The sequence below is a fragment of the Hemiscyllium ocellatum genome, chromosome 1 (genome assembly GCF_020745735.1).
Source record: "Hemiscyllium ocellatum isolate sHemOce1 chromosome 1, sHemOce1.pat.X.cur, whole genome shotgun sequence".
Lineage (NCBI taxonomy): Eukaryota > Metazoa > Chordata > Chondrichthyes > Orectolobiformes > Hemiscylliidae > Hemiscyllium > Hemiscyllium ocellatum.
Genome location: NC_083401.1, coordinates 41,472,750 through 41,487,171, shown reverse-complemented (window position 1 = coordinate 41,487,171; position 14,422 = coordinate 41,472,750). Strand labels below are relative to the sequence as shown.

Here is a 14,422-nt window from a genome sequence, read left to right as displayed (position 1 = left end):
GAGTTGCCTTGTTGAACTGTTACAGTCCATTTGGTGTAGGTACAGGATTTTGATCCAGTGAGAATGAAGGAGCAGTGATATATTTTCAGGTCACGACGGAGAGTGGCTTGGAAGGGAATTTGCAGGTTGGTAGTGTTTCCAGGTATACACTGCTCTATAATTACCACCTTCTAGATGATAGTAATTATAGAGTCATAGAGCATGGAAATGGACCCTTCAGTCTGACCAGTGCAAGCTGATCATAATCCCAAACCAAACTACTTTCACCTGCCTGTGCTTGGCCCATATCCCTCCAAACATGTCTTAATTAATGTACTTATCCAAACATCTTAAACTTTGTAACTGTACCCACATCCATCATTTCCTCTGGCAGTTCATTCCACACACAAACCTTTTGAAAGATGCTACATTGGTGAATTTCTACACCATTCCACTCGTTCAAGATCTTCCTTTAAACTTAGTTCTTTGAGCAATCATTTTGTCTGTCCTCCTTGTTTATCTTTTGACTTGGTGTCTTTTTCTTTTACTATGCTTTAAATGACAGAAATATATTTTTACAAGGTTTCAAGTACTGGAAGAATGCTAGTTCTTTTTGTAACTGCTGTTATTGCAACTGTGTGTGTGATATTTTTCATAGGAGAAAGTGAGGACTGCAGATGCTGGAGATCAGAGCTGAAAATGTGTTGCTGGTTAAAGTGCAGCAGGTCAGGCAGCATCCAAGTAGCAGGAGAATCGACATTTCGGGCATGAGCTGAAACTTTGACTCTCCTGCTCCTTGGATGCTGCCTGATCTGCTGCGCTTTTCCAGCATATCTTTTCATTGCCTAGTGAGTTACTCAATACCAGTTTTGCATCAACAAATACTCCCAAAATTTAGTTGACATTCTGTTCTATTTCACAGAGTGTTGGCCAACCTTTCTTGATTTGATTGAATTGTGCAAGGGTCATATCTTGTTCCTGATTGAAGGGCTAATGCCCGAAATATCGATTCTTCTGATCTTTGGATGCTGCCTGACCTTGTGGTTTTCCAGCACCAAATGTTTGGACTCATATCTTGTTAGTCAACCTAGTGATTTCAGTTTGTTTGTTCCTGTTTATTATTCTTCAGAATTTCAATCAATAGTAATTTTAAATTTTCACCCATATTTCTGAAAGTATTGTCAGTCAGTCTTTAGCTGCCTCAATTGTATTGGAGTTACCTGAATTGGTTGAGTCAGCAGCACTGCTTAAGACATTGATACTTGTTATTATTTTCCTCAAAATAGCTGAGAGTTATGCACTGACAATTGCATACTACTTAAAGTATCAGTGCATTTGACATTGTTGAAGTTTATATCATTTTGTAGCTGGAGTCTGCAGAAATATTTATCACTTTTTGTGGGGGTGTTGCAATTTTCAACTTTTATTTGTATCTTAGAAAATTATAAGATGGAAAGTAAGAAGCATAATTTTGAATGAATTTATTCACTTGTTAAACGTGTTCCTGTTTAGTACACCTTTCCCAATATTGGTTTGACAGCTTTTGCTCCCCACCTAACTGCAAACCTCTTTGCTACAATAATAAACTTCAAAGGCAGCTTTGGAAATTAATAGAGTATTTGAGATTTTGTGGAGATGTGCACTGAGCAGTGGTCCTTTAAGTGCCATGGTACACATTAATTGATATTTGCATGGGGACTTTAAGTTAAATTTATGTTGTGAAACGGGTTAATTCTTGGATAATCAAAGTTGCCAAACTTCCTTCAAACAAGGCATTGGTCTCCAGAAATGGAAAACATAGTCTCCTTATGCCCTTTCTCTTTTTAAGGGATGTCTGCACAAAAAGGAAGTCCTCTAACTTCCAGTCCAAATCGTACAAAATACCTCACAGGCTCATTGAAAACACAGGGACAAACTTCAACCTGATCAGAAGCTGCAAAGTATTATTTGAATTTTCGGAAGCCCTTTTTATAATTTTATGGAATTGAGCTTACATTTTGCCACAGTTGCAGCAGTTTGGAAATGTCAAAACCCTTCATGTTACAGCTTGTTTTTTCTTGCATAGGTATCCATATTGTCTGAGTTGGTTGAGTGCATAAAGCCAGGTATTTGTTAATCATAACTAATTATTAAACTAATTGAGTGACTTTCTCTCTGGTTACTTCCACACCCATAAAATTCCCCAGACTTAATTATCTTTTGTCATTCACCTTTTTTAATATTGGATGGCATCAGTGAGCTAACTCTCAACATATAAACGATCAAACCCAGCTGCATCAACTAACCGACAGATTTAGACCTAGATTGTTGTTTCATGTGGCATTGAGTTAAGAAAAGAAAGAGCTATTCCTTCCTGTCCCACTAAACTAACCAAACTGGATGAAAACAGACATGGAAATAAAAGTAAAGTCTAGTAACATTTGCATAAATGTCGGAATCATTCCCCAGAAGTGACACAGATTGGAGTGTTTTGGATTTGGGCTGTGAGCACCCACCCTTTTACCCAGAATTGTGTTGTGATGATCTGAACAATTATTGGCTGAATGCTGCAGGCTGATGATTGAATTGGGGCAGCACCTAGATCAGGTGATAGAAGTTGCCTACAGTATAATGACGTTATAAATTAGGCATTGGAAAAAGCAGACAGCTGACTCATTGTTCCTATGTAGGAGGCAACAAAGCTGCATGAGACTACTTCAGGTTACTCACAGCTTAGACACACCTTCTTCAGTTTTTAAATACAAGACTTTCACTTTCTGCGTAGTGTTTTTGTTAAGCACCAGATTGAGCAATTTAGAGTCAAGCAATGAAATAAAAATATTTCTTATGGGACAGCGGTGGTGGTGTGCAGTTGGCTTAAAGGCTAAAGTGTAGATGGATATATTTTGAACTGGAGGATGGTGGACGGTTGTGTGTCCCAAGGTTAGTTTTAAAACCATTGCATTTTCTGCTGTATAAATGACTTGGATCTTGAAATATGGGGTAATATTCCAAAATTTGTCTGACCAAACTTGGAGAGGTAATTAGTACATGAATTGTTTGCAACAAGATGAAAATAGACAAACAATAAGCAACTAAATGGTGGGTAGAATTTAATATTGAAATGTGTGCACCTTGGCTGAAGGCATAGAGAAAAGCAATGTAGATTTATTGGAATAATTCAAAAGAGATTACAGGAAGAAAAGGACCTTGGGGTGCTCATGCATTAATCTGTTGATTTGTAGATAAGTCCCCAGGACCCCAACGGATTGATCCCAAGATTGAGGGAGGCAAGGGAGGAGATCAGTGGGGCCTTGACACAGATTTTTGAGTTGTCTTTAGCCACAAGCAAGGTCCCAGAAGCATGGAAAATTACCAATGTTGTTTCTTCTTTTAGAAAAGACAACAGGGACAATCCAGGAGGAGAGATGGAGGACTGCAGGTGCTGGAGATCAGAGTTGAGAATGTGGTGCTGGAAGAGCACAGCAGGTCAGGCAGCATTTGAAGAGCAGGGGAATTGACATTTCGGGCATAAACCCTTCATCAGGATCAGGATTCCTGACAAGAGCTTATGTCCGAAATGTCGATTCTCCTGCTCCTCAGATGCTGCCTGACCTGTGCTTCTCCAGCACCACACTCTCAATAGGGACAATATAGTATTTCATAGGCTGGTGACCCTGAGGTCAGTGGTAGGGAAATTTATTGAAACACGCACACAGGGATAGGATTTACTCATTTGGAAAAGAATGGACTTGTTATGGATGGTCAAAATGGCTTTGTGCGGAGATGTTTTGTCTCAAATTTGATTGAGTTTTTCGAGGAAGTGACTAAGATGGTTGAGGATATGATATAAATGATTTGGATGAAAATGTAGGTGGGCTGATTAGTAAATTTACAGATGACACAAAAATTGGATTTGTGGATAGTGAGGAGAGCTGTCAAAAGATACAGCAGGATGTATATCAGTTGGAAAGTTGAGTGGAGAAGTAGCAGATGGAGTTTAATCTGGGCAAGAGTGAGCTGATGCATTTTGGGAGGTCAAGTGCAAGAAGAAAGTGTGCAGTAAATGGCAGGACCTATAGGAGCAGACAGATATGCAGAGGAATCTTGGGGTACTGGTCCATAGTTCCCTGAAATTGGTAACACAAGTGGATAAAGTGGTAAAGAAGGCATGTGGCATTCTTACCTTCATTGGTCAGGGCATTGAGGATAAAAGTTGGCAAGTCATATGCAGCTGTATAAGCTTTTAGTTTGGAGTATTGTGTGCAGTTCCGATTGCCACACTATCGCAAGGATGTGGAGGCTTTGGTAAGGATGCAGAAGAGCTGAAAATGTGTTGCTGGAAAAGCGCAGCAGGTCAGGCAGCATCCAAGGAAGAGGAAATTCGATGTTTCGGGCATAAGCCCTTCTTCCTGATCTCCAGCATCTGTAGACCTCGCTTTCTCCTCAAGGATGCAGAAGAGCCTATTAGCTGTAAGGAGAGGCTGAACAAACTTGGATTGTTTTCACTAGAGCTTCGGAAGCTAAGCAGCAATGAACTAAGTTGCCTTCCCACTTCCAGGATTGCCAACCATAGGCTGAAGTATTACGTCCTATGACTCTAATTTGGGAGTGTCTTGTGAATTTGAGAAGGGCACTCCTAAGTGCAGTACTGTGTCATGCTTAATCAGCAATCTCAGACTGATCCTTGTGTTGAGTTTGATCTTGACTGGGACTGTTGGCAAAGAAGGAGAAATATTCCGATGTTCTAACAAAGATGGCCGACTAACAAAGCAGAATGTTGGGATGAATGGGTTTTTTTTGATTGGCAAATGTAGCTAGTGAGACGCTGTAGGGCTTGGTCCTCTGACTAACTATTTACAATTTGTATCAATGACTTTGAAGCAGGGATTAAAAAGTACTGTAGACAAATTCATAAGTGATGCTAAAATAAGTAAGTTGCAATAATTTGGCAGATGGTGTTTAATGTGGATAGATTAGAGGTATTCATGTTGCTTGGATGAACAGAAAGGCAACTTATTGTTGAAATGGAGAGAAACTTCAATGCAGAAGGACCTGAGTGTTTTTGTGCATAAATCACAAAACTAGTATATGGGTAATAAGGAAGGTAAATGGAACTTTGACATTAATTTCTAAAGGAATAATTATAAAAGTAGTCTTGTTTCAACTGCACAAAGCACTAGTAAAACTGTACCTGGAATACTGCATGTAGTTTTGGTCCCCTTGCTTGAGGAGGGATGTAGTAATATTGAAGTCCGTTCAGAGAAGGTTCACTAGATTGATTCCAGAGATGAGGGGTTTGTCTTATCGAGAAAGTGAACTGTTCAGGCCTATCCTGTCTCAAGTTTAGAAGAATTAGAGGAGATCTAATTGTTATATATTGTAAAATGCTAAATGGGATTGACAAAGTAGATGTAGAAGGGAAGCAAGCATTTCTTCAAGGGATAGTCTACTATGAGACATCATAGTTTGAGGAATATAGGTAATGGATTTAAAACCGATGAGAAATTACTTCACTTAAAGAGTGAAGTGTCTGTGGAATTCACTACTCGTAAGCATGGTGGATGCTGGGATATAGTAATCTTGAGGAAGAGATGGGTTTTTAATGGATATGAAGGGTTACGGAGAGCTGGCAGAGAAATGAAGTTGAGGCCAAGATACGATCAGCAATGATCATATTAAATGGCAGAGCAAGCTTGAGGGGCTGAATTGCCTTCTCCTGCTCCTAGTTCTTCTGTTTGACCAGCAAGCAATGATTTGTCTAATAAAGGCTTTGTATTTACTTTGAGAGCTTGAATTCTGAAGAACTGCAGAAAAATTGATTTATTTCAACTTCTGTATCTGGCTTTATTTTTTAAGATTAATGGAAGGACACATTTAAACACTTTCTTTTAACAAGGCATTTCTTGGAAACTACAATATTTCAGTTTAATTTTACTTGTTTGGCTGTTCCTGTTGTATATTATAGTTGGTCTAAAAGTGTGGTGTTGGAAAAGAATGGCAGGTCAGGCAGCATCAGAGCAGCTGCAGAATCAACGTTTCGGGTGTAAGCCCTTCATCAGCAACATTCTTCATGACCTGCTGTGCTTTTCCAACACCACACTTTTAAGCATCTGATGTCCAGCGTTTACAGTCTGCTCTTGCTCCTATTCTAGTTGGTGTATGTTATGTTGTGACAGTCCCCTTTTAAGGGACTAGTCACATGACTGAATGTGCAGCCAGTGCTCACGGGCTTGTTCAGATTAAAAACTTCCCTGTTGGGTCAACAGGTTTGGATGTCCTTAATGCTGACTGGAGCCTGGTGTTTCCTGTCTGCAAAGGAGCTAGCAGTTTGTCTGAACAATACTGTGCTGAAGGTGGAAGTTGTTTTGATGCAGGTGGGGGAGAAAGCTATTGAGGGACAGGCTGCTCATCTGTCTGCCTACCTCTCTCTGAATAACCCTTATTCTGAATCCAGTAGGAAACATGATTGTGTTCCTGAAGAGTGTCAGGAACACTTCCTAAAGACATTGCAACTGTCAAGACCATGGAGATGACCGTGGGTGTGGTGCCAGACTCCCAGATCAAAGGCCAACTGAACATTGCCCACTTTGATCTTTTTACCTTTTGAGAACTAACAATTTTAACTAAAATTGTTTCCCCAAAGTAAAGCTCTGCTGGGAGAAATCTGGTTTTATTTCTCCCATTTTGTGTGTGTGTGTGTGTGCGCGCGCGCGCGCAAAGCTAAACATTTAATATTTTTGTATTACAAACTGTGTAAATTTATTCAATGAAGATGCAGAATTAGTTTTGTGCAATAAAAAATGAATTATTTTGAAGTTATTTCAAAAAAAAAATTTGGTTATTTGATTCATTCCAATTGTATTATAGAGAAAGCTGTCCATATCATCAATAGATATTCGATACAACACTATCTATTCTAACTTGTGTAGTAGCCAGACTAGAGAGAGAACACATCCTCCTCCTTTCTTGGTTGTAAGACATGAATAGTAAATAGCAGTTTCTGTGCTTATTAACTTTGGTTCTTGTTAACTAAATGGCCATTTGCTGAAATTAGCAATAGTCTCTTTTCGTGATAACTGTGAGAAAACTGCTTGTCAGCATTCTATTTCATCTCTTTGTGGGCGGCACGGTGGCACAGTGGTTAGCACTGCTGCCTCACAGCGCCTGAAGACCCGGGTTCAATTCCCGACTCAGGCGACTGACTGTGTGGAGTTTGCACGTTCTCCCCATGTCTGCGTGGGTTTCCTCCGGGTGCTCCGGTTTCCTCCCACAGTCCAAAGATGTGCGGGTCAGGTGAATTGGCCATGCTAAATTGCCCGTAGTGTTAGGTAAGGGGTAATGTAGGGGCATGGGTGGGTTTCGCTTTGGCGGGTCGGTGTGGACTTGTTGGGCCGAAGGGCCTGTTTCCACACTGTAAGTCTAATCTAATCTGCTGTGAATATTGGTCTTTGTTGGATGATTGAAGAATCATGGCATTGGCTTTCAATTCATCAATTCCAGGAACAAGTGGAAGAAATTGCAGCAATAATATGCAAATTTGGGTGTGGAAATTATTAATGGTGTGTCTACGCACCATGCAATATGTGACCCATACATTGGTCATTGGTCATTTGTTAAGGTACTCTAAGGTAACCGTCCAATGATCTGTCTTTCAGTTTACCAAGTTTGGTTTTTGCACACCTAAATAAGCCTCATAACAGCTGGTCTTAAGTGAATTACTAACTAAATTGAGATACAGATTATCCGTGATCTAATTAAATGGTTGGATGGGCCGAGTGACTTTCCTCTTGGTCCTAATTACACTCAGTTTCTCTTGTATAGAAAACTATGTACTAGGTATGCACAAAATATAGATTATGCAAGTTATTTGCTTTACAATCCAGTATTTGAGAGCCAAACCAATTATTGTTGTAGCTTGGATCAATAATACAAAGAATCTGCATAATTGGGTGGGGCAGAAGACAAAGTATTTACTCCATTGTAGTCACTAAACCATGAACAGAAGATTTATATTTCCAAGAAATAAATATTCAAGCAATAAAAAGTTTTGTGCCGTGGTATGATTTTGCTGCTACTTTTTCCTTTTATGGATTTTATTTTTGTCCAATTCATAGCAGTGATGACTTTTATGTCCCCAGAATGGAATTTATACTGACCTTTGCCTTTATGAAACATGTCAGGTACCAACTCCAAAGTTCAAAGTTGTAACCTGTTCCAGTGTAATGTTACATTTCACAGACGGTGTACTACAGTTCTCTTTCCCCCTGTGTAAAAATAATCAACTTTTCTGATTATGGAAGGGGTGAATTATATTCTATCTTAGGTGAACATTGAGAAAGATCTTGTTTACAGTTTAGTTTTGGAACGCCAGCTTGATTTTTATTAAGGTATTGTATTTGAAATTGATCACACGTTATTTTCATTCTCTGCTGATTTGACTGGTAATAGCAGGTGACTTGGGACCAATGCATCTTCTGGCTCAGGTGAAAGTCAACCTCAGAACCGAAACTTCAGATTTTTACAAATTCTGCTGCAGGGTGTTGGTGGGAGTGTTCTGTTCTGCTGTTTGGGCGGGGCCTGGCTGTGCATTCAGTTCATGTCCCTGTCTGTTGTGAATAACTTGCTGTCCAATACTCTCTGCCTGGAGGTTTACATGGTCTCTTGGCAACGTAATGGAGTGTTATTAATGCATGTAATCTGCTAAATTTAAGTAAAAGGTGTGATTTTTCTTTTCCAACCATATTCCTGCACTCTCTGCCCCTGCACCCTCCACCCCACGTGATGTCTGGAACATAGAAAAGTACAGCACAGTACAGTACAGGCCCTTGGTGGTGCAGGCCTTTTATTCTACTATTATGATCAAACTAATATCTGTACTAATTTACATAGATATTGACTAATTTTTAAAATATCAGTTCTATGATGAGGCCAAATAAGTTACATTCAGTGTACTGTAAATGAAATGCTTAATAGGCAATTGGATCTCTGTGTAATTCATTTAGCATTGAAATTTGTAACATGACCTCGCAGAGAGAACTTTCACCCACTCATCTGAAATCCTTAAGAAGGATATGTTCAGTAAATATTTTAGCAGATAATTGTATCACTTCTGACACAATACAAATGCCAACCCATACAGGGGAAAGGAATTTCTGCGTATTATATTCCTGTCATATTGGTTGACCCGTTGAACTCAGCAAGCATTTGTACATCCTAAAAATGATCTCGTGCCTACTTTTATCAAGTTTGGTAGTGACCTTTGTATGACTTTAGAATTTGAAGATTTGTGCTCACTCTAGTTCACTAGTAGGATTGAGTTCCATTGAATTTTGCATGTCACTTATTGTCCAATATTGCTTTAGTGTATAACTGAAAGTTGTGTTATGTGACATCATAATACATTTCTCCTCCATCTAAGAGAGGGGGTGTCTAACAGGCTCACAGGATGTTTGATTGGATCGTGAAGGGAAATTTTTCTGTCTTAAAATCAGCTACTTTACAGATCACCACCATTTCATTGGAAAACCATCCTTAGGAATTTCAGGACATTTTCTTAATATATTGCTTTTGAGGCTTGTAACATCATCAGAACAGTTCAAGTACATTAGCAACATTAGAGAAATGTTTTTTTTACCCCTGGAGGATAGTGGACCAGACATTTTTTGGAAAAAGTAATTGATTAAATTAATCAACATTTTCTTTGGGCTTTTATCAAATTTTTTTTATTACTGGAGTGATTAGGCTTAGCAGTGATAATGACACAGTTTAATTTCTTTTCATGTTATTTATGAGGAGAAACTGGATATACCTTGGGAATTGACGGGCAGCATTTGTAGGTTGTATCTGCAGTTATTTTATTATACAGTACTAATCATATACAAGCTCTGGGCAGAGCCAGCTTGATGAGCCAAGTGCTCATCTTGCTTTACAATATATCCTCTTAACTCCATCATAAATTTTTATTCTACAGTTACAGTACCTAAGAAAGCATAACTTTCCTAAGGCAATTAAATGTGTGCTTCAGATAATGCACAAAACTTTAATATTTCACAGATCATCTGAACTAGACCCCAGAATCCAAAATAATCCTTTCAGTGTGTCATTTGAGGACTAGAAAGTGACCTGAATTAGCTTCATACTCCTAAAAGGCGTGATTAAGGGATCAAGGATTTATGAACTGCACAAGCAAAATTTGCGAGAGAAACTTAGCAGGTCAGGCAGCAGCTGTGGTGAGGAAGTTGACTTAACGCTTCGAATCCAGGGACCCTTCTGAAGGAATTATTTAAGTGTGTCTGTATAAACCTTAACATCAGTTCGAAAAAAGTGTTGACATTTTCAGTATTCATCATAACAGCTTTTTGAAACTTTTTTTAAGGAATTAAATAAATGATTGTGGAACACCTAATAGATTTAGCACATTTCGACTTTAAAAACTAAATTAAATTATTGACAAAGCATCTAGATTAAAAATGGAAAAGAATCTGTTTGGGTCAATGAGTTATGAAGTTCTCATTCTCTGTTCTAACTCAGCATTTTCTTACTGATTGCTGCTGTACAATTCCTCAGTCACATCACAGCCTGGTTTTAATTCTCACATTCCATACGTACTCCCAATAAATCAAAGCTAACAATAACAACCTGGACTTGGCAAAGTGAGTTTGCTGCCTCCCCTTCACCTCTAATAAATATATTACTTAGTAATGTTGCCCTCAAACTTTTCAAATCATTTGAATTCCCAAGAACAGAAATGACCAAATTAACACATTCTGGACCATCAGGGACATGGCTTGCACATTCTACTAGCTGTCTTGCCCCTGGAGACACCCTTGCCTGAAACTCGTTGGCCTGATGAATCCTTTGATGAAAGGAAAATGGTTTTAGCCAATGGTGCACTGATCCCACAGACAGCCCATGTTATAAAGGTACTGGCTTAATGTGAACTGTTGTCAACAGTATGTTCTTCTAAGAATAAATTTTAAAGATCTATTGATAAGCATAAAATCAAGTGGCTGACTGACTGCTGCCCTTAGGGATGTTTTTCTCTGGTTGCTCTGAGGGTGGGTCTTCTTTAACAATGCAGCAGTTACTACGATTCTTGTATGTTAAAGTAAGACCAGACTGCTTCCTGCAGTGTGGTCCTAAAAACACACCCTGTATCTTAATACTTTCTATCCACTAATCATCTTGTATTTTATTTGCAGTATACAAAGGTTTGGATCCCTGATCCAGAGGATGTTTGGAAATCAGCAGAAATCACCAAGGATTACAAAGATGGTGATCAGATCCTACATCTTAAACTGGAAGATGAAATGGTCAGTTTGTGTTTGGCTTTGGTGGAAAGTAACATGTGGAGAAGGCACATCTATTGTTAGTACAGTCCTTTTGGGGTTTGAACGTGTATTACACTTAGAAGGTAACTCAAAGAGCCACCCTGTCTTTCAAGAAGAATGCAAGATGAGCAATTTCTTCAATGAGTCAATGCCATCTGTAAGTGACAGGAGTCATGGACTGAGGCCCAGCACAGTTTACAAGACATTCCATATTTACATGATGAGGAACAGAGAGCAGTTTGTAGTATTTGGTTTGATAGTATATCCCATTGTGCAGATGTATCTTGTCCACTTTAGCCTTAGCAAAATGTGTCTGATGACTTGAAAAGTGGTGTGAGATGAACATAGTCTTTTGCTTTACTATCAACTCAGAATTTGGCTGGTACAAGGTAGCAAGTCTTCTAGTGAAGTGGTCTTCATGGATCAGGCAGGGTAGGGGAAGAGCGACATCTGAAATGATGTACGCTGCTTTCTGATAAATACAAATCCCAGAACTCTGACATTGCTCATCACAATGTGCTGGTTTGGACAACTGCTATCTTGCTTTCAGCTTTTTGGCTCATTTGGTAGTGTTATCTTTAATTCATAAGTGTTCATGTCCTGTTCCACTTCTGCATTGCAAGAAGTTTCTTGTTTCATGTGACATCTAAGTCAAAAGTCCATCTGTCTGCTCTGGCAGGTGTAATTGATGTCATTGTCAAAAGTGAGTTAGGAAGATAGACTTCCCAGTATTCTGCTATTTTCCCACGCATCTCCCCTTTCAATTCTGCCAAAAATTCAATAAGCTGGTAATTTACCCGACTGATGATTGCAGGGCCTTGCATGCAAATTAGTAGCCCAATTTTCACTCCTCATGTCTGAATTATTGTTCAAGATGAATTTTTGAGATGATGAGAGGCACCGCGTGAATGCAAATGATGAATATTTTTACTCAAACAGCAAGAGTGTGAAATGCAAGGGTGGACAAAAAGATGGACAAAAGGAAATGCTTTAAGTGTATTTATGTCTTGTGAAATCCTTGTTTCTCCCTCAGCTGTGTATGCTGAGTATTGGCTCTCTGAATTCACTTTGAAAGTGCAGCTGCTTCTCCACGTTTCTCCACTGTTTCAGTGATGATCCTGGCTGCTGATGTTTAATCTGGGTGGTGGTTGGTACCCTCAAAAACATTGAATTTACTGACAGAAAATCTGGGTGAGACTATTGACAGTGGTGTTGGTGAAGCAAAGCTGGGTGAGGGTAATATTGTCATGTTAGGAATAGGTAATAGAGTATTAAATTTGGGATTTGAAGGTCTGTGAATCAAGAGGGTGCAGCAATAGTCCATCTTTTGAGTGAACAGCCAAGGAAGGGAATAGATAGAATCTAGGAGTTGAAGATTTTGTCAGAAGCTGAAAAGGATGACTTTCATCTTGCCTAAACTACACAAGCTTCCAGTTTGTATCTCCAACTTGATTTTGTAGAAACCGTCATTCAGCATTACGTTGTGTGAGATTTTAAGAATGGTAGTTGAGGAGTAGATTTAAAAGTCGAGAGACCAGAATATCAATTTCACTTAATAGCTTTCCGCAATGAACAATTTACCAAGACTGTTGGTTACTATATTTTTTCTTTCCTGAAAAGCAGCATGTATCAGAAAATGTTTTTTTTTCTGGGGAGAAAACAGTTGTCAAATGAGGCATCAAAAATCAACATTTTCAGGGAGAGGATACCTCAAGAATGCCCAGAAAATGCCCACATGTCACACGCATTGTATCCACTTTTAAACTACCACAACACACATGATCACCTATCCTGTTGTCATTCCCTGACGGTGGGTTTCCTGCAGGCCCTAGGTCAACTGAAATGTTGTGGTGATGTGCTGCAGGAGTACAGAAATGTTGATTTTTAAAAAAAATCTACTTGTGGAATCTGGGAGTCCCTGTCTGTCCAGCATTTATTGCCCATCCTAGTGAGGCTGATGGATTTCATCTGACTATTGGCGAAGAAATTAAGAATCTAAAACCAGTTTTTTAAACATTGTATTCAAGTCCAGTTTCCTAGAACATTAACTGAGTCCCTGGGTTGATAGTCTAGTAATGACCTCACTAAGCCAATGTCTCCCTTCTAATGCCATTGCATTCAATGTGTACTATTCTGCTGGCTGTGAAGTCTTTTTATTGAATGTGCATTTTATTCCTTTTTAATGATATTAATGATCTGGGATGAAGGGACTGGGGGCATTCTAGCGAAGTTTGCAGATATACGAAGTTAGGTGGACAGGCAGGTAGTACTGAGGAAGTGGGGAGGCTGCAGAAGGATCTGGACAGTTTGGGAGAGTGGTCCAGGAAATGGCTGATGGAATTCAATGTGAGCAAATGCGAGGTCTTGCACTTTGGTAAAAGAATACAAACATGGACTACTTTCTAAACAGTGAGAAAATTCATAAAGCCAAAGTACAAAGTGATCTGGGAGTGCTAGTCGAGGATTCTCTCAAGGTAAACGTGCAGGTCGAGTCCGTGATTAAGAAAGCGAATGCAATGTTGTCATTTATCTCAAGAGGGTTGGAATATAAAAGCACCGTGAGCTACTGAGACTTTATAAAGCTCTGGTTAAGCCCCATTTGGAGTACTGTGTCCAGTTTTGGTCCCCACATCTCAGGAAGGACATACTGGCACTGGAGCGTGTCCAGCAGAGATTCACACGGATGATCCCTGGAATGGTAGGTCTATCATATGAGGAACAGCTGAGGATCCTGGGATTGCATTCATTGGAGTTTAGAAGATTAAGGGGAGATCTAATAGAAACTTACAAGATAATACATGGCTTGGAAAGGGTTGATGCTAGGAAATTGTTTCCGTTAGGCGAGGAGACTAGGACCCATGGACACAGCCTTAGAATTAGAGGGGGTCAATTCAGAACAGAAATGCGGAGACATTTCTTCAGCCAGAGAGTGGTGGGCCTGTGGAATTCATTGCCACAGAGTGCAGCGGAGGCCGGGACGCTAAATGTCTTCAAGGCAGAGATTGATAAGATTCTTGATGTCACAAGGTATTAAGGGCTACGGGGAGAATGTGGGTAAGTGGAGTTGAAATGCCCATCAGCCATGATTGAATGGCGGAATGGACTCGATGGGCCGAATGGCCTTACTTCCA

The 14,422-nt window shown here is 39.5% G+C and overlaps 1 protein-coding gene across 2 annotated transcripts in view; it reads left to right on the top strand.

Moving 5' to 3' along the window:
- Window positions 1-14,422, top strand: part of myo5b (myosin VB) — a 258,490-nt gene that overhangs the window by 66,809 nt on the left and 177,259 nt on the right. For both annotated transcript variants that reach the window (XM_060850127.1, XM_060850044.1), the window contains exon 2: window positions 11,163-11,273. In XM_060850127.1, the coding sequence (XP_060706110.1) occupies window positions 11,163-11,273 (111 nt within the window). The remainder of the gene's footprint in view (window positions 1-11,162; window positions 11,274-14,422) is intronic.